Below are 26,232 nucleotides of genomic sequence, written 5' to 3'. Positions count from 1 at the left end.
TCCTGTTACAACTATTTACAGAGGGTATAGGAAAAACAAAATGTTCATTGAACAGTCCATCTTTGTTTTACATCGACGCCACGAGTCGGTCGGGCGGTCTGGTCGTCCGTGTCGATCGCCTCGGCCCCGGCGGTGGTGGTGGTGCTTGTACCAGCGTTGTCGCCTCCGGGAGCCGCACGGTTTCAGCTGTCGGTGCAAAGGGGAGGGGGACTGATCCTCCTGGGAAGGGGGCGGTCACGGGGTGCGGCGGCGGCAGGAAGGGGGGCGGTTGGGTTGATGGTGTCAGGGGGGTGTGCGTGGTGCCGGCGGGCGCCAGATCCCGCAGGGAGACCGTGTCCTGTCGGCCGTCGGGGTACTCCACGTAGGCGTACCGGGGGTTTGCGTGGAGGAGGTGAACCCTTTCGACCAACGGGTCCGCCTTATGTGCCCGCACATGCTTTCGGAGCAGGATGGGTCCTGGGGCCGCCAGCCAGGTTGGCAGCGACGTTCCAGAGGAGGACCTCCTAGGGAAGACAAGGAGATGCTCGTGCGGCGTTTGATTAGTGCTTGTACATAATAACGACCGGATGGAATGGAGAGCGTCCGGGAGGACCTCCTGCCACCGTGAAACTGGGAGATCCCTGGACCGTAGGGCCAGTAGGACGGCCTTCCAGACCGTGCCGTTCTCCCTTTCTACTTGCCCGTTCCCCCGGGGGTTGTAGCTGGTCGTCCTGCTTGAGGCTATGCCCTTGCTGAGCAGGAACTGGCGCAGCTCGTCACTCATGAAAGAGGACCCCCTGTCGCTGTGGACGTATGCGGGGTAACCGAACAGCGTGAAGATGCTGTTCAGGGCTTTAATGACTGTGGCCGCGGTCATGTCGGAGCAGGGAATAGCAAAAGGGAAGCGGGAGTATTCGTCCACTACATTAAGGAAATATGCGTTGCGGTCGGTGGAGGGGAGGGGCCCTTTGAAATCGAGACTGAGGCGTTCAAAGGGGCGGGAAGCCTTAATCAGGTGCGCTCCATCTGGCCTGAAAAAATGCGGCTTGCATTCCGCGCAGATGTGGCAGTCCCTTGTGACTGTACGGACCTCTTCTAAAGAGTATGGGAGATTGCGGGACTTGATGAAGTGGTAAAACCGAGTGACCCCCGGGTGGCAGAGGTCCTCGTGGAGGGTTTGGAGGCGGTTAATTTGTGCGTTGGCACATGTGCCGCGGGATAGGGCATCGGACGGCTCGTTCAATATTCCCATAATTTTACACATACTCTCTGTAGCGCACAAAGACTCACAAAGACTCCATGAGACGAAAAGAGTGAAGTCGATGAGGCTTTATTAAGCGTGTCTGTTCCCCAGCAGCCCGATAGTAAACTGGCCTGCGGGGGAAGGCACCGGTTTCTTATACTTCGCCTTCAGGGCGGAGCATGAGGTCAACGGCCAACCAGGACCCGGCATCTGTCAGCCAATGACATTAGTGCTTCCAGTCCCACATGACCCCCAATACATACTACCACACTCTCCCAGCGGACAACAACAGGTTGCCCCACGTACAATGACACCCGGTGCTCCATCCTCCCCGTCAACAACTTAGCCAGCACTTTCACATCTGTGTGAAACAGTGAAATGGGCCTATACGACCCACTCTGCAAAGGATCGTTTCCCCTTTATCGGGATTAGCGTGATCAACTATCGGGTGGCACAGTGGTTAGCACTGCTGGCTCACAGCTCCAGGGTCCCAGGTTCGATTCCCGGCTTGGGTCACTGTCTGTGTGGAGTTCGCACTTTCTCCCCGTGTCTCCGTGGATTTCCTCCGGGTACTCCGGTTTCCTCCCACAGTCCAAAGATGTGCAGGTTAGGTGGATCGGCCATGCTAAATTGTCCCTTAGTGTCCAAAAGGTTAGGTAGGGTTACGGGGATAGGTTGGAGGCGTGGGCTTAAGTAGGGTGCTCAGGAGATGGTGCAGACACAATGGGCCGGATGGCCTCCTTCTGCACTGTAAATTCTATGACTTTATGACGCCTTTATCAGTGTCCCTGGCAGCTCCCCCTTCTCCACCGCCTCATTAAACATCCCCAACAAATACAGTGCCAACTCTGAAGCAAACGCCTTTTAAAACTCTGCCGGAAAGCCGTCCGGCCCTGGAGCCTTCCCCGACTTCATCCTTCAAATGCTGTCCATCACCTCCCTTAGCCCCAGCGGTTCCTCGACACCTGCCCCCTCTCCTCCTCCAACCTCGGAAACTCCTACCCATCTAAAAATCGTCCCATATCCCCTTCCTCTCCACCTGGCCTGGCCCTGTACAGCTTTTCATAATACTTCCTAAACACCCCATTTTTCCTCGCCGGCTCTGACACTAACTCCCCCTTCTATGTTCGCACCCGTAGAATTTCCTTAGATGCCGCCTGCCTCCTCAGCTGGTGGGCCAGCCTTTTCCCCATGTTCATATTGCACCCCCTTCACCCTCTGTAACTGCCCCACTGCCCTTCCCATCATCAAACTATCGAACTGCCCCTGCAACCTCTTCCTCTCCATGAACAACCCCTTGGTCGGAGCCCCCGAGTATCTCCTGTCCACCTCGACTTCCTCGTCCAGCAACTATCTATGCTCCTCCTTCCTCCTCCTCTCTCTGTGCGCCTTGAACGAGATAATCTCCCCTCAGATCATCAACTTCAACGTCTCCCAAAATGTGGCCATGAACACCTCCCTGTTCTGATTCAGTAATCCCCAATCGCCCACCTCACCTTCTCACCTTACCTGCCAAAAGACCTGAATCCAGCCTCCATTCCGGCCTCTGCACAAGCCCCGAGCTAAGCCTCCTCTCCAGCCAATGCATGATCTAAAATCACGATTCCCGCATACTCCGCCCCACCGCCCCCATCAACAACGCTCGACTCACCACAAAGAAATCAATTGTAGAATACACCTTATACACGTGTGAGAAGAAGGCGTACTCACTCCCCTCCGGGTTCTAAAGCCTCCACGGATCATCCATTCCCATACGTTCCATAAACCCTCTCAGCTCCTTCACCATACTCAACCTTCCCATCGACTTGGGGCTCGACCTGTCTAGCCTCGGTTCCATCACACAATTAAAATCTCCACCCATAATCAACTGATGCGTATTTAAGTCCGGGATCGTTCACAAATCCCACACCATCCCAATTTGGCACATATACATTGACTAGCAGCACTGGTAGCCTGTGCACATGGCCCCCCTACTCATGAGTGCCGCTCCGTTGGCAACCCCACCCAATGAGCCCCACCATGCGCTCCCCTTACCCGTAAAAAAAAATACCCAAAATCACAAATCTCTCCCTCCAAAAAGAAAAACACCAAAAATGGCAAGGAGGGGTGGGGTTCTCCATCAATTCTCGCAGAGGTGCTACTGCTTCCTCAATGGCCTTTGACCAGTCGCCATGCATCTCCTTCCTTTGCTGGTGAAATTCGTCTTTGAGGAAAGCAATGAACTGCTCCATCTGGATCCTTCTCCCTCCGTCATTCACACAATTGCTGCTGCTCCACAGGTCCCGTCCAATTCCTTCGGTCTTTAACTGACTTTTTGCCGGGTCTGGTAGCCAGTAGACATACCGATCTTGGGGAGAACCTCGCTCTGTGTAATTTCCTGCTTTTGTAATTTCCTTTTCGCAACCAAATGAAGGAGATGCATGGCGACTGGTCGAAGGCCATTGAGGAAGCTGTAGCACCTCTGCGAGGATCGATGGAGAAGTGCCTTGAGGCACAAGGATACGTGAGGTGGAGAGGGTGGTGTCCGACGTGAGCAATCAGACTGTGGCCCTAGAGGTGGAGGTGGGGATCCTGGGGGATCTGTGCAAGTCATTGAGTAAAGGTCAAGGAACAGGAGGACATGTCCATGTTCTATTCCAGATATCCAGGTGAAGGTTAGAACTGAACCCAATCGTTACATATTTACAAGGTTTGTTTTGACATACAAATGCACCTCCTAACCCAGTTTCATTTTGCTCCTACTTGTAGCCCAAATGAATGCCCACCAACTGGATGAAATACTCGATGATTATACAATTAATAGTGGAAAACTGTTTTAACTCTCCCTTCACAAACAAAATTGCTAAAGACCCCTTGATATGCCATCAAGGAACACACGACGAGTGGTGAACGTAACTGCGGCTTTAATACACTAAACAGAAAGCCTCCTGGCCTCTGATCGCGAACTGGATCAGAGGCGGAGACCAGCCACCTTTATACATGAGCCCGAGGGAAGGAATCACAGGCGGAGGCAGCAGGGACAAGCCCAGGCATGTAACAATACAACAGTACAATACAATACACTGGTTTACCACATTCACCCCGTTAAAAAAAAAAAGAGTCTGGCGGGGATGAAGTGGACGGGTTGAGTTATAGATCGAGTCTGTCGGGGGCTCTGACTTTCCGCTGCGACCGCCTCAGTCCCAGCTGTGGTGTGCACACTGGCGTCAGATGAGGTGTCGAGGTCTGCGTGTCCGGGAGCGTGTCGTCTTCTGCATCTCGTAGTAGATGAGTAGCAATGGGGGGAGACGGTGTAGGGTCAGGGGCAGTGGTGATGGTCACTGGGGAACCTGCGAGTGCCAAATCCCAAAGGGAGATTGTGCCTTCCCGCCTGTCATGGTGTGCCACGTAGGCATATTGGGGGTTAGCATGGAGGAGAAGGACCTTTTCGACCAGTGGATCCGACTTATGGCTCCTCCGCATGCTTCCGGAGGAGAACGGGCCCTGGGACCGTCAGCCAGGACGGGAGCGAGACCTCTTGAGGTGGACTTCCTGGGGAAAACAAACATCCTCTCATGAGGGGTCACATTGGTGGCGGTACACAGGAGTGACCGGATGGAGTGGAGCGCATCGGGAAGGATCTCCTGCCAGCAGGAGACAGGGAGCCTTCTAGACCGTAGGGCCAGGAGGACGGCCTTCCAGACCGTCGCATTCTCCCTCTCCACCTGTCCGTTGCCCCGGGGGTTGTAGCTGGTCGTTCTGCTGGAGGCGTTGCCCTTGCTGAGCAGGAACTGACGCAACTCGTCGCTCATTAAGGAGGAACCCCGATCGCTATGGATGTAGGTGGGGAACCCGAACAGGGTGAAAAGACTGTGCAGGGCCTTGATGATGGTGGCGGACGTCCTGTCAGAGCATGGGATGGCAAAAGGGAATCTTGAGTATTCGTCAACAATGTTGAGGAAGTACACGTTACGTTCAGTGGAGGGGAGGGGCCCTTTGAAGTCGATGCTGAGGCGCTCAAAGGGGCGAGAGGCCTTTACAAGGGCACCCTGTCTGGCCGATAGAAGTGCAGTTTGCACTCCGCGCAGACCTGGCAGTCCCTGGTCACGGTCCTGGCCTCTGAGGCACGATCAATTTGACTTAAAGACGAAAGTTGAATCCAAACTGAGGCTTTATTGGTATCAGATGTGTGGCCTCCCACAGCAGCTGGCGAAATGGCTGCGAGCTGGAGGACACGCATATTTATACCCCGCCTCCTGGGCAGAGCCAGCAGGCAGGGGCCACAGACGAACCTGTAGTGCAGGTTCTACCGTACAACCTCTAATATAAGTACAACAGTGTTTACCACAACCTCCTCGATGGAGTAAGGCAGGTTGCGAGCCTTGATAAAATGAACAAAATGGGTGACAGAGGTCGTTGTGGAGGGCCCAAAGTTGGTCTACTTGTGCGCTGGCACATGTAGCGCGGGATAGGGCATCTGGGGGCTCATTGAGCTTCCCAGGTCGATACAAGATATCGTAGTTATAGGTGGAGAGCTCGATCCTCCACCTCAGAATCTTGTCGTTTTGATCTTGCCCCGCTGTGTGTTGTTAAACATGAAGGCAACCGACCCTGGTCAGTGAGGAGAGTGAATTGCCTGCCGGCCAGGTAATGCCTCCAATGTCGCACAGCTTCTACAATGGCTTGGGCTTCCTTTTCGACGGAGGAGTGTCGATTCTCGGAGGCATAGAGGGTACGGGAGATGAAAGCCACGGGCCTGCCTGGTTGAGGGTAGTGGCCAGAGCAAAGTTCGACACATCACTCTCCACCTGGAATGGAAGGGACTCGTCCACAGCGTGCATCGCGGCTTTGGCAATATCTGCCTTGATGCGGTTGAAGGCCAGGCGGGCCTCAGCCGTCAAGGGAAAAATGGTGAATTTAATAAGTAGACGGGCCTTGTCCACATAATTGGGGACCCACTGGGCATAGTACGAGAAGAACCCCAGGCATCGCTTCAGGGCCTTGGGGGAGTGGGGGAGGGGGAGTTCCAGGAGGGGGCGCATGCGGTCGGGGTCGGGCCCTAGGACTCCGTTTTCCACAATGTAGCCAAGGATGGCTCGGCGGGTTGTGCGGAAAACGCATTTTCCCTTATTATAGGTGAGGTTCAGGAGTTTAGCGGTGTGGAGGAAGTGCCGAAGGTTTTCGTCATGGTCCTGCTGGTCATGGCCACAGATGGTGACATTATCTAAGTACGGGAACGTGGCCCGCTGCCCGTACTGGTCAACCATTCGGTCCATTTCTCGTTGGAAGACCGAGACCCCATTGGTGACACCATAAGGGGACCCTGAGGAAGTGGTAAAGGCGGCCATTGGCCTCGAAGGCAGTGTATTGACGGTCCTCCGGGCGGATAGGGAGCTGGTAGTACGCGGACTTCAAGTCAACTGTGGAGAAGACTCGATACTGCGCAATCTGATTGACCATGTCAGATATGCGGGGGAGGGGGGTACGCATCGAGCTGCATGTACTGGTTGATGGTCTGACTGTAATTGATGACAATCCGGTGCTTCTCCCCAGTCTTGACGACCACCACTTGGGCTCTCCAGGGGCTGTTACCAGCCTCAATGAGCCCCTCTTGTAGGAGTCGCTGGACCTCTGACCTGATAAAGGCCCTGTCCTGGGCACTGTATCATCTGCTCCTAGTAGCGACGGGCTTACAGTCCGGGGTGAGGTTAGCGAAGAGCGAGGGTGGGGCGACCTTAAGGCTCGCGAGGCTACAGACGGTGAGGGGGGGGGGGCATCACAGGGGTCCGCCAAACTTTAAAGTAAGGCTCTGGAGGTGGCACTGGAAGTCAAGCCCCAGTAATAGGGCAGCGCAGAGATGGGGAAGGACTTAGAGTTTGAAGTTAATGTACTCTACGCCTTGTACAGTAAGGGTCGCGACACAGTACCCCCGGATTTCTACTGCATGTATCCAGAAGCCATGGAGATTTTCTGGGTCGTGGGTAAGATTGGGAGGGAGCAGCGCCTTACCGTATCTGGATGTATGAAGCTGTCTGTGCTCCCGGATTCGAAAATGCAGGCTGTCTCGTGCCCGTTGCTCCGGGCCGTCAGCGTAGATTCAATGAGGTGATGAGGCAGGGACTGGTCGAGCATGATGGAGGCGAGCTTCGGAAGGTGATGGGTAGACCGGTTGGAGGTAGCGGTGGCCAGCGTATGATCGGGTGAGCAAGGCTCCCGGGACGCTGCGGAGTGGTCCCAAGGTGGCGGCCCCCAAGGGTCACGTGTGGCGGGTGAAGCACAAAATGGCGTTAAAGGTGCCGGCCCCCATGGGTTGCACGTGGCGGTTGAAATCGAAGATGGCGGGAAGATGGCGCCGCCCACGGGTCGCACATGGCGTGTGGCACGGCAGCTGGGGGCGGCCCCGACAGGCAGCAGGCAACGCTGCTGGACCTAGAAGCTTTAGTGAGAGATCGGGTCTGACAGGCTTTCGCAAAGTGGCCCTTCCTCCCAAACCCGTTGCAAGTAGCGTTCCGTGCAGGGCAGCGTTGTCTGGAATGATTACCCTGGCCGCAAAAGTAGCATTCGGGCTTCCGGTGTTGGCGGGCTGCAGCGCGGTGTAGGCTTGCGCCGCACCCGAGTCGGATGATGGCGGTGACCACAAGGTCCACGAGGGTGCCACGCGGTCGGAGGTGTAGATCTCCATATTCTGGAAGGCCACCTCCAGCGAGTTTGAGAGCTGCACTGTCTCTGGGAGTGTGTGTACCCCCTTCTAGCAATCGCTGGCGGATATAGCTCGATTTCCTGCCCGCGGCATAAGTGTCCCTGACCAACAGCTCCGCGTGTTGGGTAGCCGATACCGCCTGGCAGTCACAGTTCCGGCAGAGAACCCGCAAGGCACGCAGGAATTCTGGGAGTGATTCCCCAGGGCGTTGTCGTCTCGTGGCGAGAAGGTGCCTAGCATACAGCTCGTTTACAGACTTCACATAGTGTCCCTTCAGCAGCATTATATATACGAGGGAGCGTCCCTGGTGAGAAGAAAGACTCGTGGGCCCACCCGTGCGTGGAGGATCTGCTTCTTTTGGAGGTCGGTGAAGTGTTCGGTGAAGGATCCGAGGTACGCTTCGAAGCAGCTTAGCCAGTGCTCGAAAGTTGCAGTGACGTCGGCTGCCTGTGGGTCCAGCTCCAGGCGATCCGGCTTGAGTGACGAATTCACATTAGATGTTTAGTGTATTAAATTGATATGCCATCAATGAACACACGACGAGTGGTGAACGTAACTGAGGCTTTAATACACGAAACAGCAAGCCTCCTGGCCTCGGATCCCAAACTGGATCAGAGGCGGTGACCAGCCACCTTTATACATGAGCCTGAGAGGAGGATCCACAGGCGGAGCCAATAGGGACAAGCTCAATACAACAGTACAATACAATACAATACAATACAGTAGTTTACCACACCCCTTTATCCTTTTTTTCTCCCATTATCTTTAATTGAAGAAGGTTTTCCACTGAAAGAATTACCAATAAAAAGTTAACAGTCAGTTAGTATCTGCCACTGAGAAAATGCCCTTTGGGAGAATTGGTGATTCGATTGCTCCAGCACTGGTGTTTGTGTTCAATTCTGCACCTTGTGTCAGAGCCAATGGCTGTATTTGTTAATGGTTCTGCTCCTTTACTCTGCAGTTACTGTTGATTGATGAATTGCCATACTCCGTCACTGATGAGATTTGGTTGGACTCATTCAATCAATAGCTATGGAATATACGAGACATTTTTGTCCTCCAGTGACAGTGAGTGGCAGGTTAACTGCTGTTCAAACCTGGCAAGCTCCCTATCTCCTGTGCTCTGGGATCTTGTTCAGGCCAACTCTAATTCAATCACTCATGCACACACCATCCCGAAACAACCAGGCTGCCTTTTTGGAAAGCAAGTATTTCGTTCTTGCTTCTGTAACTTCTTCTTCCCGTGGGGCAACAAGATATTGGCCTTTTAATATGTCAGCCTTATTAAAAAAACAAGTAGTGCTGGCCTTGGAGCAGATGGAAGAAACTAAAATGCAAATCAACATGTTGCCCACAGATTAATGGGAGCTCTGTGTCTGAGGTGGATCCCAGCTGCTTCTTGATCTTAACTTTTCATCTAATTTTCACTTTTTTGCCTTGCCACTGTCTTTTTCTCAAGGGCTACAACTCCTCCTGCTGTATAAATGAGCCAGCACTTCATTTATTAGGCACTCATGCTGTAGCCATCTGGGATGGCCACTTCCAACTCGGTACAGAGAAACTCGCAAAGCCTGGCGGGTAAAATGGACAAGCCAAGACTCAGGCAGGCTCACAGCCTGAAATGCATATTTGCAAGCAAGAAGTCCAGACGGTATCGAAACTCCGACCAATTAGCATTTTAATGGGGCCGATTTGCATTTGATGGCCCATCTGCACCAAGACAAAGGACTGGTACTTGAGTGACCGGTACAGTCCCAGACATTTCAGCGCCATTCCCTGTTCACAAACGCAAACAACGGGGTCAGTGACCGCTTGGGACACACCCAGCCATCCAGATCTCCGCCCACTTATTGGCTAAGGAATCAAACAGAGTGATCAGGGATCACCCAATTAGTGGGACCCAAACCAGAGGACCGCCCAAAAGAGCAGATAAACCCCCAAGTATAAGAAGAAGAGTCCGCCATGTGTTCACTTTCTCTTGGTCCTGGTACCCCGGTCACGGCCATCTCCAAGTGCAGCAACAACAGAAGCACGAACAAGTTCAACGCTTGCTACCAGACGGATGAGCCTAGCTGAGCAGCAGTTACTCCTTCGGACTCGATAGATCCAGAATCGAACAGCGACCACTGTTCTCTGATCTAAGCCGGGTGCCCGAAGTTAAGTACAGGTTGTCTTAGTTGATAGGTGTAATTAACTACTAGTGTTTATGTTGCATGACTAATTGTGTGTAAATAAAGTATCCTTGACCTTGAACTAACTAACTGGTGTTTGGCTCTTTGATCGATAGCCGGTCAAAACTTGTGGTGGTATCATTTGATACCTGGCGACTCTAAGCATTAGGACATAGCTAACATAAGAAGGACAAATTCACTGATTGCCATAATTGGAACAGAGCCACAGAAAGGACAGGGAAAAGAGTATAGAAAAGAAAGGCAACAATGCTGTTTTGAGTTGTGCAATATTACCAGGTACCTTTCACCAAAGTTAAACAACTACAAGGCCTGACCCATTTTGCTCATTTATTTTAGAAATATTCAGTAAAGAATGAAAGATTTGTATACTTAAACATTTCAGATCATCCCAAAACACTTTACCGCCTATGAAGTACATTTTTCTTTGAAGAGTTACTGTTGTAACGTCAGAAATGCAGCAGCCAATTTCCACAGAGGAAGGTCACACAATTAGCACAGGGATAATAACAGACGATCTGTTTTAAGTTATGTTCCTTAAGGCAAAAGTATTGGCAGGAGACCAGGGAGACCCACCTTGCCCTTCTTCTATTTGTGCCTTGGGATCTCTTGAATCCAATTAAGCGGGCAGATGTGGAATGATATTTCTTGTGTAATGTCTTCTATGTCTTGCGAAGGAATCCACCAAACACGTAGACATGTCCTAACCAGGATCTTTATTTAATCACGTGTTACAGAGCAAGTTATCATGGAGCCTCTTTGTATTCCTCTGGAACTACACCCTGCACGACTGGTCACCTGTTATGTCTTACTGCCATCTCCTACAACCATCTGCTGGTGGCCGGATGTGTCTCCACTTATATGGGAGTCTCTGGTCACATGACCGCGGTCTTGAGACCGCATGGTTTGTCTGCACCGCCACCTGCTGGATGGAAGTTGTCAGTCAGACCCTCCAGGAGTCTGTTTTAAGCTCACAGCTTTTTTGGCTACATAGTAATGATCTGGGTTTTGGTGTACAGTGCCTAATTTCAATGCTTGCTGACGACACAAAACTTGGGTATGTAATAAACTGTAAAGAAATCAGCAATAGAACAGAGACTGGTGATAAGGGCAGCCACATTGCAGATGAAATTTAGTACAGAATTAAGAACAAACGTTTTGGAAGGAAGAAATTAAAAAGTACAATTTTACATGGGGTGCAGGAACAGAGAGACCATTGGGTTAAGTACACAAATCCTTGAGAGTGATGGCAAATTAAGAGGAGTGTTAAAAAAAACATTTGCGATTCTTGGCTTTATCAATAGAGGCACGGAGTATAAAAGCAAGGAAGTTACACAAAACCCTTTAAAATCATCAGTTGGAGAACTGTATCGAATCCTGAGTACTTCAGATAGGAATGATGTCAAGGCATTGGAAAAGGTGTAGAACAGATTCACTAGAATGGTACCAGAGGTTAGAGGCTTGAGTTACATGGAGAGATTAGTGAAGTTGAGAGTTTTCCTTAGGACAGAAGAGATTAAGGGGAATTTAATGGAAGTTTTCAAAATGTTGAGAACTATTGATGGATAACGGAGGGAGGAATAGGACATAGAATATACAGTGCAGAAGGAGGCCATTCGGCCCATCGAGTATGCACCGACCCACTTAAGCCCTCACTTCCACCCTATCCCCGTAACCCAATAACCCCATCTAACCATTTTGGTCACTAAGGGCAATTTAGCATGGCCAATCCACCTAACCTGCACGTCTTTGGACTGTGGGAGGAAACCAGAGCACCCGGAGGAAACCCACGCAGACACGGGGAGAACGTGCAGACTCTGCACAAACATTGGCCCAGCGGGGAATTGAACCTGAGACCCTGGTGCTATGAAGCCACTGTGCTATCCACTTGTGCTGCCCATAAATGGTTTGCACTACATTCACGTAGGCAACTTAGGAGAAATTAGGAGGTTTTTTTCTAACGCAGTGAGTTGCTTTGATCTGGAATGCACTTTCTAAAAGAATGTTGGAAGCAGAATCAATGTGTCATTCAATGGAAAATTGGATAAACAGTTGAAGGGAAGAAATTTGCAGGTCTATATGGCGAAAGCAGGGGAGTGGGACTAATTGGAAAGCCTTTTCAAAGAGGCAGCATGGACTAATGGCCTCTTTATGTTGTTTGATTCTATAATTACTTTTAGTGTTGTGTCAAAAGTAGAAACCTGTTTGGAGTTGCCGGAACGATGGACATGGAATTTGGAAGCAACAAAATGTTCAAGAGGAGAGAATAGGGAAATTTGGAGATTGGACAGTAGTTTGCAAGGAGAGAGAATTAAAGGTTGTTTTTCTTTGAGAAATGGGTTATTATGGAATATTTGAAAGCAGGGGAATGCAAAGTGTTTCCAATATCTGCTAGCGTGGGAAATAGTAAGGGACATTGTGTGGTCAACAGGTACAGAATCAGGAGGTCAGGGGGGGGAGGCTCATGAACAAGTTGACCTTGGACAGAGCATGAGGAAAGGTAGGAGAGAAACTAGAGGGAGATGAGAATCCAGGGCTAAGGGGGAGCTTTGGCGGAAACAAGATTCTCTTTGCCAGCACTAATGTTCACAACTAGAGATAGTTTAAATGCTTACTGGATTAAGGAGAACAGTGAGAAAGAGTTCTCCTCCCCTGATGCTTTTATCCAGTTCTCTTGGTCCTCCGGGGTACTCCTTGTAGAATATGGTATGAGTGAAAAGACCACAGGTCTGTCGTGGAAGTACCTGAAGAAAACAACATTTAAAAGGATATATTTGAGCAGGTTTTCCTCAAAGCAACATGTTACACAAAGCAGAATAAATCAGAGAAAATCGACAATGGATTGTTGAGAAATAAGTTTTAAAAGTTCTTTGGAAAGCAGTGAGAAAAGTCAGTAATCATTTTGCTATTTACGTCCTCTTTACCTACTTCCGGAGCTACTCGGAAAACAGTGGGCGCAATTTAATGGAATCATTCCTAAGTGTGATTTTGGGCCCATTTGGCAGGGTGTTTCTTGACTGCGGCATTGGTGAGACTGTGACCCGAATTTAATGGCATTTAGTGCCGGAGCAAGCCCCGATCAGCTTCTCACCATGACTGGCTGACTTGCTGTGTGCTTCGCCAGACCTGCGACTCAGCGTCTTGCAGCTAACAAGGGGGAGCTGCTTTTAAACGTTTTATCACCACTCACCCCCAGTCAACACATAAGCAGGGCACCGTGCAGACCATCCTTGGGGATGTCGACCTGGCCAGGCTTCTCAAAGCCTTCGATGCGAGACGGGTTATCCTATTCCCCTGAAGGAGTCGGAGGACCAGCAGCAGAGTCACCAATACCATCTGGGAGGCAGTGGCAGCAGCTGCCAGCATGACCAGGAGGACCACTATCCAATGTCGGAAGAAGTCAACGACCTACCAAGCTGCAAGGGTAAGTTACCATCTCTCTCCTGGCATCAGCTCCGCCTGCCACCCCATAAAATCCCAAACACCAACCCCACTCTCCACAAATCACTGACTGACACCTCAAACCCTCCCGACATCCGATCCTCTTGTTTGCTCCTCAGAACCCATTGGCACCCACCAGCACAACCTCTTCATGTCCAGATGCAGTGCCCACACATGCCAGCTGCTGTAGGCTCTCCCCCCACTCTCCCCTCCAGCCCGCATCAAGTGTGCGGCTCACAATGCCCTCTCTTTGATTCTGCAGGAGAAGGTGGTCCATTAAAAATGGGAAAGGACCAAGAAGGGGGAGCGGTGTACCAGAGATTTGAGTCCTCTCCCCCGAGGAGGAACGGGCCCTGGAAATCACAGGGTTTACCGAGGGGAGAACAGTCACTGACAGCGAGGTTGGCCTGCGCCGCAGAGTTGAGGATCCACTGCACCTTCAGCCAGATGGCAAAATGATCCTTCCCTCTCACTGACCACATGTCCAATGTCTTGCAGGATCTCCATCTGATGGGGCTGAGCCTTCTGGAGCCATTCTCCACTCTGCCACCCAAGCGATCACCTTGGAGAAGTACTCTGAGGAGACCACTGTCGCGGTGTCACAGCTGTCACCCGCAACTTCCATCAGCATAGCGACACACACCTCGGTGGGCGACATTAGTGGACAGGCTCCTGGGGCACAATCTGGTGAGCACCACACAGATGCTGATGCACATCAGGTGGAGGCAGGAACATCCAAAGGAGTCAGCAATTGGAGATCTGCTGGATGCCAGGACTCAGCTGAGTCCCAGTCAGATGTTGAGCCTCTGGACAAGGTTCTCCCAGAGCTGATGAAGATGATAGGACACAATGTGACATTAAGGAGGAGATGTCAGCGACATTCCAGCAACTGCATTGCCGATTGCAGGAGTCCCAAAGGCTACGGGCACAGGAGATGGTGCCGACAATGCGAGGCACCGAGGCCAACACTGCTGAGATGGCGACTGCAGTGGAAAGCCTGAAAAATGCCGTCGGTATTTTGAGTGGTGATGCCCAAGGCATGGCTAAGTCTGTGATGACAATGGCTGAGGATTTCAACATCATATCCCAGTCGCTGAGGGCCATGTCCCAGATGCAGGTGAACATTGCCGAGGCACTGCAGAGCATGTCCCAGTCGCTGAGGCAAATGTCCCAGATGCAGGTGGACATTGCTGAGGCACTGCAGAGCATGTCCCAGTCGCTGAGGGAAATGTCCCAGATGCAGGTAGACATTGCCGAGGCACTGCAGAGCATGTCCCAGTCGCTGAGGGACATGTCCCAGATGCAGGTGATCATTGCTGAGGCACTGCAGAGCATGTCCCAGTCGTTGAGGGACATGTCCCAGATGCAGGTAATCATTGCCAAGGCACTGCAGAGCATGTCCCAGTCGCTGAGGGACATGTCCCAGATGCAGGTGGACATTGCCGAGGCACTGCAGAGCATGGCCCAGTCACCGAGGAGCATTGCTGAGGACGTTGGCACTACGATAAAGATAATGGGGAGCCAGATGACTCAGAGGATTCTGGAGCTCTCTTCAGCTGCCTCTGTCCAATGGAGACATAGACGCATAGAAAATAGAAGCAGGAGGAGGTTATTTGGCCCTTAGAGCCTGCTCCATCATTCATTATGATCATGGCTGATCATCAAGTTCAATACCCTAATTCCGCCCTCCTCCCATACCCCTTGATCCCTTTCAGCCCACGAGCTATATATAATTTCTTCTTGACACTCAGGACCCTATCGCACTGTCAGGGGGTAGGAAGAACTAGAGGCGAACCCAGGGCCTGACACCAGGGAGACGACAGCAGTCTCCAGTTCTTCCGAAATCCCCCCACCTAACACTGGCGCATCTCAAGGTCAGCGGTCAAAATAGGATGCCAAAGCGATAAGTCAGGCTTTCAGCTCCAGCCCTCCAGAGGACGTCCGCCAAGGGCTCATAGGCCACAGGGCGTGGAAAGCAGCAGCTTGCCTCCACCTCTGATGTGCATCCTGGGGAGACACCTAGATGTAGCAATAGCCCATGGAAGATCAAGAAGATTGAGGATCACTGAGTGAGCACGAGGAAAGGGGGAGGGGGCACTACCTGTAGCTAGGGCAAATGGAAATGTCAAATGTTCAAAATTCAACATGTTACACCTGATACAAGTGAAGACTTTGTCACGTAAATCTCCACAGCAGGCCTGCCTGCATCCCACCCCCTGTTGCCACCCCCCCACACACACACACTCCCGCCCTCCGGGCACAGTGGTCCAATAACAAACACCCCTGATGTAGAGGAAGGGTGTGAGCGCGCTGTCAGTAGAAAGACAGGAATCAAACTTTGGCATAAACTGAGGAGCACCAGAGCTTTCCTCACAGCGTGTTGTCATCACTCTCCTGCCTTGTATATCGACCCGCTAACAGTGTCGACACAGGTCCATCACCCTGGAGTGATGCTACACAGACCCTTGGAGTGTGGAACAGGGTAGTTGGGGGGGAAGAGGGGTATTGGAGGGCTAGAGAATGGGGCAGGGAGGAAAATGGGGGAGGGAGGAATTGGTGGGAAGTGGAGGGATTGGGGAAGGAGCGATTGGGGAGGGGGTATTGGAGGATGGAGGGATTGGGGGGGGGGGGGGAGTGGTGAGCAGAGAATCTGCTGAGGATGAGACCCTCCCTGGTCCATCAGGCAAGCCGTACCCTTGCTGCCGCCTGTCCTCCATCTTCTAGCTCCTCCTGCGTGTCCTCTCCGGGCTCATCCTCCATCCTCTCCTGGTCCACCTTCTCCTCTTCCTCAGATGAGGCCGCATGTCCCTCCTTGTCCTCCTGCAGCATGTCGCCCTGCTGCTGTGCCAGGTTGTGGAGGGCACAGCAGACGACCACAAAGCGAGAGACCCTCTGGGGGCTGTATTGCAGTGCACCACCAGAGCGGTCCAGGTATCAGAACCGCATTTTGAGCAGTCTGATGCACCTCTCAATGGCAGCACAGGTGGCAGCATGGGCCTCGTTATATCAGGTCTCCGCCTCAGTCTCTGGTCTCTTCAGTGACATCATCAGCCAGACCATCAGTGGGTACCCCTTATCCCCCAAGAACCAACCTGTCATCCTGAGCTGATTCTCAAAGTCGCCGGGGATCTCCGAGTGTCCCAGGACGTAGCTGTCATGCTTGTCTCTGGAAAGCGTGCAAACACATTCATGATCCGGAGGCGTTGGTCACACACGAGTTGAACATTCAGGGAGTGGACCCCTTTCCTGTTAATGAAAGGCATCCCCTGATGACCCAGAGCATGCAAGGTGACATGCGTGACATCAGTTACCCCTGGACCTTTAAAAAAAAAAAATTTTAGAATACCCAATTCTTTTTTTCCAATTAAGGGGCAATTTAGCATGGCCAATTCACCTATCCTGCACATTTTTGGGTTTGTGGGGGTGAGACTCATGCAGACACAGGGAGAATGTGTAAACTCCACACAGAGAGTGATATGGGGACAGGATTGAACCCGGGTCTTCGGCACATGAAGCAGCAGTACTAATCACAACACCACCGTGTCGCCCCTATTACCCCCGGACCTGGGCCATCCCTGCAATGGTGGAGAATCATGCAACCCGTGCATCTTGGTGTTCTTGGCCCAGCTCAAATCTCGGCTTTTCACAGTAACTTCATTGAAGCCTACTTGTGACAATAAGCTATTTTCATTTTTCACTTGTGGGCTGTAGGTTGTGAAATGCCGCACAAGTCCCCGCTCGAGTCCTGGAATGAACCGGTTGCAGTGACCTTCACGGCCACCGGAAGAGGGTGTCCTTCTCCTCCAGAGGACATTTTGGCGTCTTGACTCACTTGGGGTAATGCTCTAGCGCAGTGTTTTTCAAACTTTTTTTTCAGGGACCCATTTTTACCAACAGGCCAACCTTCAGGACCCAACCTGGCCGACCTTCGCGACCCACGCCAGCCGACCGCGACTCACGGTGGGCGACCTTTGCGGCCCACGCCGGCCCACCTTTGCGGCCCACCTGCGCGAACCACCATTTTCTCTTACCTTGTTTGTTGCTGACATAAATAGAACATAGAACATAGAACAATACAGCGCAGTACAGGCCCTTCGGCCCACGATGTTGCACCGAAACAAAAGCCATCTAACCTACACTATGCCATTATCATCCATATGTTTATCCAATAAACTTTTAAATGCCCTCAATGTTGGCGAGTTCACTACTGTAGCAGGTAGGGCATTCCACGGCCTCACTACTCTTTGCGTAAAGAACCTACCTCTGACCTCTGTCCTATATCTATTACCCCTCAGTTTAAAGTTATGTCCCCTCGTGCCAGCCATATCCATCCGCGGGAGAAGGCTCTCACTGTCCACCCTATCCAACCCCCTGATCATTTTGTATGCCTCTATTAAGTCTCCTCTTAACCTTCTTCTCTCCAACGAAAACAACCTCAAGTCCATCAGCCTTTCCTCATAAGATTTTCCCTCCATACCAGGCAACATCCTGGTAAATCTCCTCTGCACCCGCTCCAAAGCCTCCACGTCCTTCCTATAATGCGGTGACCAGAACTGTACGCAATACTCCAAATGCGGCCGTACCAGAGTTCTGTACAGCTGCAACATGACCTCCCGACTCCGGAACTCAATCCCTCTACCAATAAAGGCCAACACTCCATAGGTCTTCTTCACAACCCTATCAACCTGGGTGGCAACTTTCAGGGATCTATGTACATGGACACCTAGATCCCTCTGCTCATCCACACTTTCAAGAACTTTACCATTAGCCAAATATTCCGCATTCCTGTTATTCCTTCCAAAGTGAATCACCTCACACTTCTCTACATTAAACTCCATTTGCCACCTCTCAGCCCAGCTCTGCAGTTTATCTATATCCCTCTGTAACCTGCTACATCCTTCCACACTATCGACAACACCACCGACTTTAGTATCGTCTTCAAATTTACTCACCCACCCTTCTGCGCCTTCCTCCAGGTCATTGATAAAAATGACAAACAGCAACGGCCCCAGAACAGATCCTTGTGGTACTCCACTTGTGACTGAACTCCATTCTGAACATTTCCCATCAACCACCACCCTCTGTCTTCTTTCAGCTAGCCAATTTCTGATCCACATCTCTAAATCACCCTCAATCCCCAGCCTCCGTATTTTTTGCAATAGCCTACCGTGGGGAACCTTATCAAACGCTTTGCTGAAATCCATATACACCACATCAACTGCTCTACCCTCATCTACCTGTTCAGTCACCTTCTCAAAGAACTCAATAAGGTTTGTGAGGCATGACCTACCCTTCACAAAGCCATGCTTACTATCCCTGATCATATTATTCCTATCTAGATGATTATAAATCTTGTCTCTTAAATGGAGGAAATGGTTTTGGGTCCCTTTGGCTCCAATGGTCCCTTTGTCCCTTTGGCACCCCGAACTTGAAATAAAAAGGCTGCGACCATATAAAAAAAGATGCAGCCGCACTGCGCATGCGTGCCCGACCATCGGTGCATGTGCATAGTTTTATGCATGGGCAGTGCTGCTGAATTTTAAAAAATCTATTCCTGGCCATTTTGAAGGCCGCTCGCAGTCAGCTGCTGCGGTTGTTGCGCGCGGATTTGCACAATCAGGAGCGTTGCGGCGGATGGCTCCGCGACCCTCCCGACAGCCGCCCATGGCCCTGTGTTTGACAATGCCTGCTCTAGCGTCTACTGGCATAGAATTTGGTTTGGCTGCAATTTTCATCTCCAAAGGAATTGTTCCTAAGACTGGACTCCTGGACCTTATGTGATCGACACTTTTTTTTCATGACATGACCCTGTGCCTGAATCTAATAAGATACCAATCCTGTCTGGCGGACATTTATCCCTGACATCCACTGGGTGCCATCTGCAAAGTTGCGAACATAGGCTGCGTCACCTGCTACAAACTGGGCAGCTTCCGTCAAACAGGGCAATGCCCTTGCTGCTCCTGGCTGTGGTGTACCTTCTCACAATATCAGGGAAAGCCAGACGAAGACGGGTTCGAAGCCTCCGGACCATTAGCAATTGAGTCGGTGCTACCCCGATCGCGGCATGTAATGCCAATTTCAGAACAAGAATCTGGCCAGTCTTACGTTGACTGACCCTGAAATCTGCTTTATTAGCCCTCATTTGAATGTCTGGACCATCTTTTCTGTCAGCCCATTGGAGGCACTGTGATACGGGGCCCTAAGGATGTGCCCTATTCCATTTCCCTTCATGGATCCCATGAATTCCTCGCTTGTGAAGGGCATTCCAATGTCTGTAACCAACATCCCAGGGATACCAAGGGTACTGAAAAGACAGATGCAATTTCTCAATGGTCACGTTTGAGGGGGTCGACGACATTCTATGGGCTTCCAACCACTTACATCATGCATCTATCAGGAGGAAGAACATCGAGCCTTGAAAAGGCTGGCATGGTCGGCGTGTAACCCCACCCATGGTCGTTCTGGCATTCCCATGGGTGAAGGAACATGACTGGCAGAAGCTTCTGTTCTTCCTGCCAAATGCCACACCGCTGGGCTAACTTTTCTACCTCTGCGTCCAGGGCCGGCCAGCATACATAACTGCGGGTGAGCATTTTCATTTTGGACAACCCCAGATGCCTGTTGTGCAGGTCCCTCAAGATCAGGTCTTGGTCCTTATCCGGGATGGTGACATGCATCCCCCACAAAAGGATGCCATCTTTCACTCTAAATTCGGAAATTTCCGTCGAGAATACCTGTAACTGGTTTGGCAATCTTCTCTGCTGATCTCCTCCAGGATTATGCGTCGAATGTTCGAAAGGGCCGGATCCACTTACGGAGTTGGGATGTTGTAACAGACAACGAATCTACTAGCCACTACCTCGTCAATCTTGGGAGGAGAAGGAGGGCGTGTTGCAAAAGTCAGTGGGCTTAACTCATCTGCATTTACGATCTGGGTACCTGGACAATGCTCAAATGAGTCCTCAGAGGTGGACAAAAAGGAGGGCCTGATGCTGTATCCTGGCAGAGGCGATGGGCGGAATCACCTTGACGTCTTTAAAAAGACCTATTTGTGGCTTGTGGTCCGTGATGATCGTGAATTGTTGTCTGTCCCCATACTGATGGAATTTCTTTATGGCGAAGACAACTGCCAGACCCTCTTTCTCAATCTGCGCATCATTACACTCGGCCATGGCCAGTTCGAGGGGGAAAAGTGATCAGCCTCTCTCTGCCATCTTCCATGCGGTGTGATAAAACGGTGCCAATGCGATTTGGTGACGCATCACACGTGACTATTAGTTGTTTGGCAGGATCATAGTGTGTTAACAGGCCTGAGGAAGTCAATTGTTTTTTTCACTTGTGTGAATGCTTATTCCTGCTGTTTTTTCCACGCCCATTCCTAGTTATTTTTCACGAGGAGGTTTAGGGGGGCTAACATGGTCGTGAGGCCGGGAATGAACTTTCCGTAATAGTTCACCAATCCCAAAGAAGACCGCAACTCAGCTGAGATCTAACAATTGGCTTGTATAAGTTTAACATAAGCTCCTTGCTCTTGTACTCTATGTCCCAATTACTAAAGCCCAGAATACTATATGCTTTACATCAGGTCCCTCTGTTCCTGTACCCTTTAAGAATTTTGCCCATTATTTTATATCGTCTGTCCATGTTCCTCCTACCAAAATGCATCACCTCACACTTCTCTGTATTGAACTTCATCTGCCACCTATTTGCCCACTCCCAACAACTTGTCAATGTCCTTTTGAAGATCTACACTGTCCTCTTGACAGTCAGGTTTTGTGTCATCTACCATCTACAATGGGTAGCACTGCTGCCTCACAGTGCCAGGGTCCTGGGTTCAATTCCGGCCTTGGGTGACCGTCTGTGTGGAATTTGCACTTTGCACAGACTCGATGGGACGAATGGCCTTCCCCTGCACTGTATGTTCTATGTGCAGGTTAAGTGGATTGGCCATGCTAAATTGTCCCTTCGTGTCTAAATAGGTTAGGTGGGGTTACTAGGTTATGGGGATAATAATAATAATCTTTATTGTCACACGTAGGCTTACATTAACACTGCAATGAAGTTACTGTGAAAAGCCCCATATTCCGGCGCTTGTTCGGGTACACAGAGGGAGAATTCAGAATGTCTAAATTACCTAACAGCACGTCTTTTGGGACTTGTGGGAGGAAAGCGGAGCACCCGGAGGAAACCCACACAGACACAGGGAGAACGTGCAGACACCACACAGACAGTGACCAAAGCCGGGAATCGAACCTGGGACACTGGCCCTGTGAAACAACAGTGCTACCCACCGTGCTACCATGTGGGCCTAGGTAGGGTACTCTTTCCAAAGGTCGCTACAGACTTGATGGGCTGAAAGACCTCCTTCTACACTGCAGAAATGTTATGATTCCATAGATATGGGGTGAAAAGTATTGGAGTGGGTCGACAGAAACAACACTGGCAAAATAGACTGAATGGCCTCAATCTGTGCTGCCTGATGCCATGATTCTTCACGTATTGGATTTTATAGGGTGGCGCAATCCTCTCCACCACCCCTCCACCAGCTAAAAAGCTGAGGGTGAGCCTGTCCATAATCCCAGTGGCTGCCGTTCAGCAATTTAACGCTTGGAGCACCATTAATTGAATATATTCAAGAGGCGGCTACATATAGCACTTGGGGTGAATGGGATTAAAGGCTATGGGGAGAAAGAAGAATTAGGCTATTGAGTTGGATGATCAGCCATGATAGTGATAAATGGCGGAGCAGGCTCTATGTATCTAAGGCCCTTTCTTGACTTAGAGAGAAGCGGCCATTCGGAAGCTCTGTAGCCGCAGCAGTGCCGCTCAGGAGCGGTGACCACCACATCGAGAATCCTAGTTAATTCCAGGGTCAGGGGTCTCAGCAAGGTGGGTGGGGGACCAGGTTCAAGAGGTCAGGGAGATGTTAAGGATGACCATTTCGGGGGTGGGGGAGTGCCTCCCACAGGCCTGGAGGCCTGCAAAGGAGATTCACCCCATGCCCACCACGAACCTGCTCAGCTCAAATTGCTGGGCTTGTGTTTTGTGGTGGGCCTCTCCCACCATGGGTTAAATACAGGCAGGTGAAATGAAGTCTTTACGTGACAATTAATTGTCCACTTAAAGGCCTCAATAAGCCCAAGTATGGGTGGGCTTGCAGACACTTCTCCCGACCCTGTAAAATGTCAGACAGTTTTGAGGTGGGCAACTGGCAGGAAGGCCGCCTGTTGGATTTTACTTGTCCACAGCACTGCACCCACCCTCCACCACACCCACCTTCAAGCCCAGCGATGCAGTAGTGTGGATAGTGAGTGCAGGCAGGCTAGGCAACCATGGTGCCGTCAAAGTCTGGTTGGGATGACGAGCGAGCGGGAATCCTGTTCTCATCTGCCATATTTAATGGTATCTGTCCACAAAGGCACACTTTCTCGCAGCGCTAGTGATGAGGTGGGGGGGGGGTTCTTTTATTTTGGGTTGGTTTTATTTTGTAAATGTTCTGTACGTTATATGTCTAATTGTTAAAATTTGAATTAAAATATTTTTTTTTAAAAAGGAAGGCCAAAGAGAGGAAGGAGGTCGGGAAGGCCAGCGAAAGGGAGGAGGTCGGGAAGGCCAGCGAGCGGAAAGAGATCGGGAAGGCCAGCGAGAGGGAGACGGTCGAGAAAGCCAGCGAGCGGGAAGAGGGCGGGAAGGCCAGCGATAGGGTGGCGGTCGGGAAGGCCAGCGAGAGGGAGGCGGTCGGGAAGGCCAGCGAGCGGGAAGAAGGTCGGGAAGGACAGCAAGAGGGAGGAGGTCGGGAAGGCCAGCGAGCGGAAAGAGGTCGGGAAGGCCAGCGAGCGGGAAGAGGTCGGGATGGCCAGCGAGAGGGAGGAGGTCGGGAAGGCCAGCGAGAGGGAGGAGGTCGGGAAGGTGAGCGAGCGGAAAGAGGTCGGGAAGGCCAGCGAGCGGGAAGAGGTCGGGTTGGCCAGTGAGAGGGAGGAGGTCGGGAAGGCCAGCGAGGCGCAGGAGGTCGGGAAGGCCAGTGAGGGGGAGGAGGTTGGGAAGGCCAGCAAGGGGGAGAAGGTCAGGAAGGCCAGCAAGAGGGAGAAGGTCGGGAAGGTCAGTGAGGGAGAGGAGGTCGGGAAGGCCAGCAAGGGGGAGAAGGTCAAGAAGGCCAGAAAGGGGGAGAAGGTCAGGAAGGCCAGCGAGAGGGAGAAGGTCGGGAAGGCCAGTGAGGGGGAGGAGGTCGGGAAGGCCAGCGAGCGGGAGGAGGTCGGGAAGGCCAGCGAGGGGCAGTAGGTCGGGAAGGTCAGCGAGCAGGAAGAGGTCGGGAAGGCCAGTGAGGGAGAGGTCGGGAAGTCCAGCGAGCGGGAGGAGGTCGGGAAGGTCAGCGAATAGGAAGAGGTCAGGAAGGCCAGTGAGGGGCAGGAAGTCGGGGAAGGCCAGCGAGCGGGAGGAGGTCGGGAAGTCCAGTGAGTGGGAAAAGGTCAGGAAGGCCAGAGAGTGGGAAAAGGTCGGGTAGGTCAGCGAGGGGGAGGAGGTCGGGAAGGCCAGTGAGTGGAAAGAGATCGGGAAGGCCAGCGAGGGGTCGGGAAGGTCAGCGAGGGGCAGGAGGTCGGGAAGGCCAGTGAGGGGGAGGAGGTCGGGAAGGCCAGCGAGGGGGAGGAGGTCGGGAAGGCCAGCGAGAAGCAGGAGGTCGGGAAGGCCAGCGAGGGGAGAGGTCGGGAAGGCCAGTGAGAGGGAGGAGGTCGGGAAGGCCAGCGAGGGGCAGGAGGTCGGAAAGGCCAGCGAGGGGCAGGAGGTCGGGAAGGCCAGCAAGGGGCAGGAGGTCGGGAAGGCCAGCGAGGGGCAGGAGGTCGGGAAGGCAGCGAGAGGCAGGAGGTCGGGAAGGCCAGGGAGGGGGAGGAGGTCGGAAAGGCAGCGAGAGGCAGGAGGTTGGGATGGCCAGCGAGAGGCAGGAGGTCGGGAAGGCCAGTGAGAGGGAGGAGGTCGGGAAGGCCAGTGAGAGGGAGGAGGTCGGGAAGGCCAGCGAGGGGCAGGAGGTCGGGAAGTCCAGCGAGGGGCAGGAGGTCGGGAAGGCCAGCGAGGGGCAGGAGGTCAGGAAGGCCAGCGAGGGGCAGGAGGTCGGGAAGGCCAGCGAGGGGCAGGAGGTCGGGAAGGCCAGCGAGGGGCAGGAGGTCAGGAAGGCCAGCGAGAGGCAGGAGGTCGGGAAGGCCAGCGAGGGGCAGGAGGTCGGGAAGGCCAGCGAGGGGGAGGTCGGGAAGGCCAGCGAGGGGCAGGAGGTCGGGAAGGCCAGCGAGAGGCAGTTCGGGAAGGCAGCGAGAGGCAGGAGGTCGGGAAGGCCAGCGAGGGGGAGGAGGTCGGGAAGGCAGCGAGAGGCAGGAGGTTGGGATGGCCAGCGAGATGCAGGAGGTCGGGAAGGCCAGCGAGGGTGAGGAGGTCGGGAAGGCCAGCGAGAGGCAGGAGGTCGGGAAGGCCAGCGAGGGGGAGGAGGGGTTTAGAGAGGTCGCGAAAGCCAGTGAGCGGAAAGAGATCGGGAAGGCCAACGAGCGGAAAGAGATCGGGAAGGCCAACGAGCTGAAAGAGATCGGGACGGCCAGCGAGGGGAAGGTTGTCTGGAAGGCCAATTAGAGGGAGGAGGGTCTGGAAGGCCAGCGAGCGGAAAGAGATCGGGAAGGCCAGCGAGGGGGATGAGGTCGGGAAGGTCAGCGAGAGGGAGGAGGTCGGTGATGTGTTAAGTGAGTTGGTTCAATGTTGACTGCAACTGGATGCAGTGAAACTAGAAACAGGCTTCTGTCACAGGAGATGGTCCAACACTGTTTTATTGAACTTCCTGATTGCTGTACATAGTCTGCTGTGAGTTGACACTCTATCAATCTAACTGATAACCTCCTACTGGCTTGACCAGACTAACTCTCTACCTCATGGTGATAGTGCTCACTGGCTTGTGCACTCTTACTATCTCAGTAGCTGTGTCCTGTAGAGAGAGGGAGAGTCTTAATGCCCTGTGTGCTTTATAGTGGTGGTGTCCTGTCTTGTGATTGGTTGTTCTGTGTCGTGTGTGTTCATTGGTTATCCTGTGTGTCAATCACTGCCTGTCTGCATCTCATTATATACATACATGAGTGGATATTATGTCATCTCCCTTTTTGAAGTAAATTTTGGAACGTGGCGATATATATACATGCATGATTATATATATACAAGTGGTGAGTGAATGAACATATGTACATGGGAAAGTGTCTATCGTGCTGATACAGAGCAAACTGAACAAAATTTACAAGATTTAAGTCTATAGATTCAGTCTTTGTGGCGGGCGCCGAATTCTTGTTGATCGCCTCAGAGGTGGAGGAGGGGAAGCCGGCACTTGGACAGGCGGGATTGCTGCCATGTCGGTGGCCTCATGGAGAGGCGGGATCGCTGACAGATCGGTGGCCTCATGTTGAGAGATGTCCGGAGGAGGCATGATAACATGTGGAGAAGTGCGGCCAGGCGGTGGGCAGGGAACTTTTCGTAGAGCCCTCCTGTTGCGCCGTAGAATGGAGCCATCAGCCATTTGGACAACGAAGGACCTGGGGACAGCCTGCCTGGCGACAATAGCTGGGGCTGAACAGCCTCCCTCAGGCAACTGGACGTGAACATCTTCTGGAGCCAGCGCAGGTAGATCCTTGGCACGAGCATCATACGTGATCTTCTGCTGGTCCCTGGATCGCTGCACTTTC

General features: G+C 52.2%; 1 protein-coding gene across 7 annotated transcripts in view; it reads right to left on the bottom strand.

Annotated features, from left to right (window-relative positions):
* The window catches only part of ndst3 (N-deacetylase/N-sulfotransferase (heparan glucosaminyl) 3), a 1,764,928-nt gene that overhangs the window by 103,947 nt on the left and 1,634,749 nt on the right, over positions 1 to 26,232 (bottom strand). For all 7 annotated transcript variants that reach the window (XM_072496177.1, XM_072496171.1, XM_072496172.1 and 4 more), the window contains one exon: positions 12,706 to 12,834. In XM_072496177.1, the coding sequence (XP_072352278.1) occupies positions 12,706 to 12,834 (129 nt within the window). The remainder of the gene's footprint in view (positions 1 to 12,705; positions 12,835 to 26,232) is intronic.

The sequence above is a fragment of the Scyliorhinus torazame genome, chromosome 3, assembly GCF_047496885.1.
Source record: "Scyliorhinus torazame isolate Kashiwa2021f chromosome 3, sScyTor2.1, whole genome shotgun sequence".
NCBI lineage: Eukaryota > Metazoa > Chordata > Chondrichthyes > Carcharhiniformes > Scyliorhinidae > Scyliorhinus > Scyliorhinus torazame.
The sequence above is the reverse complement of the archived record's forward strand: the minus strand, read 5'-3'. Positions and strand labels throughout refer to the sequence as shown.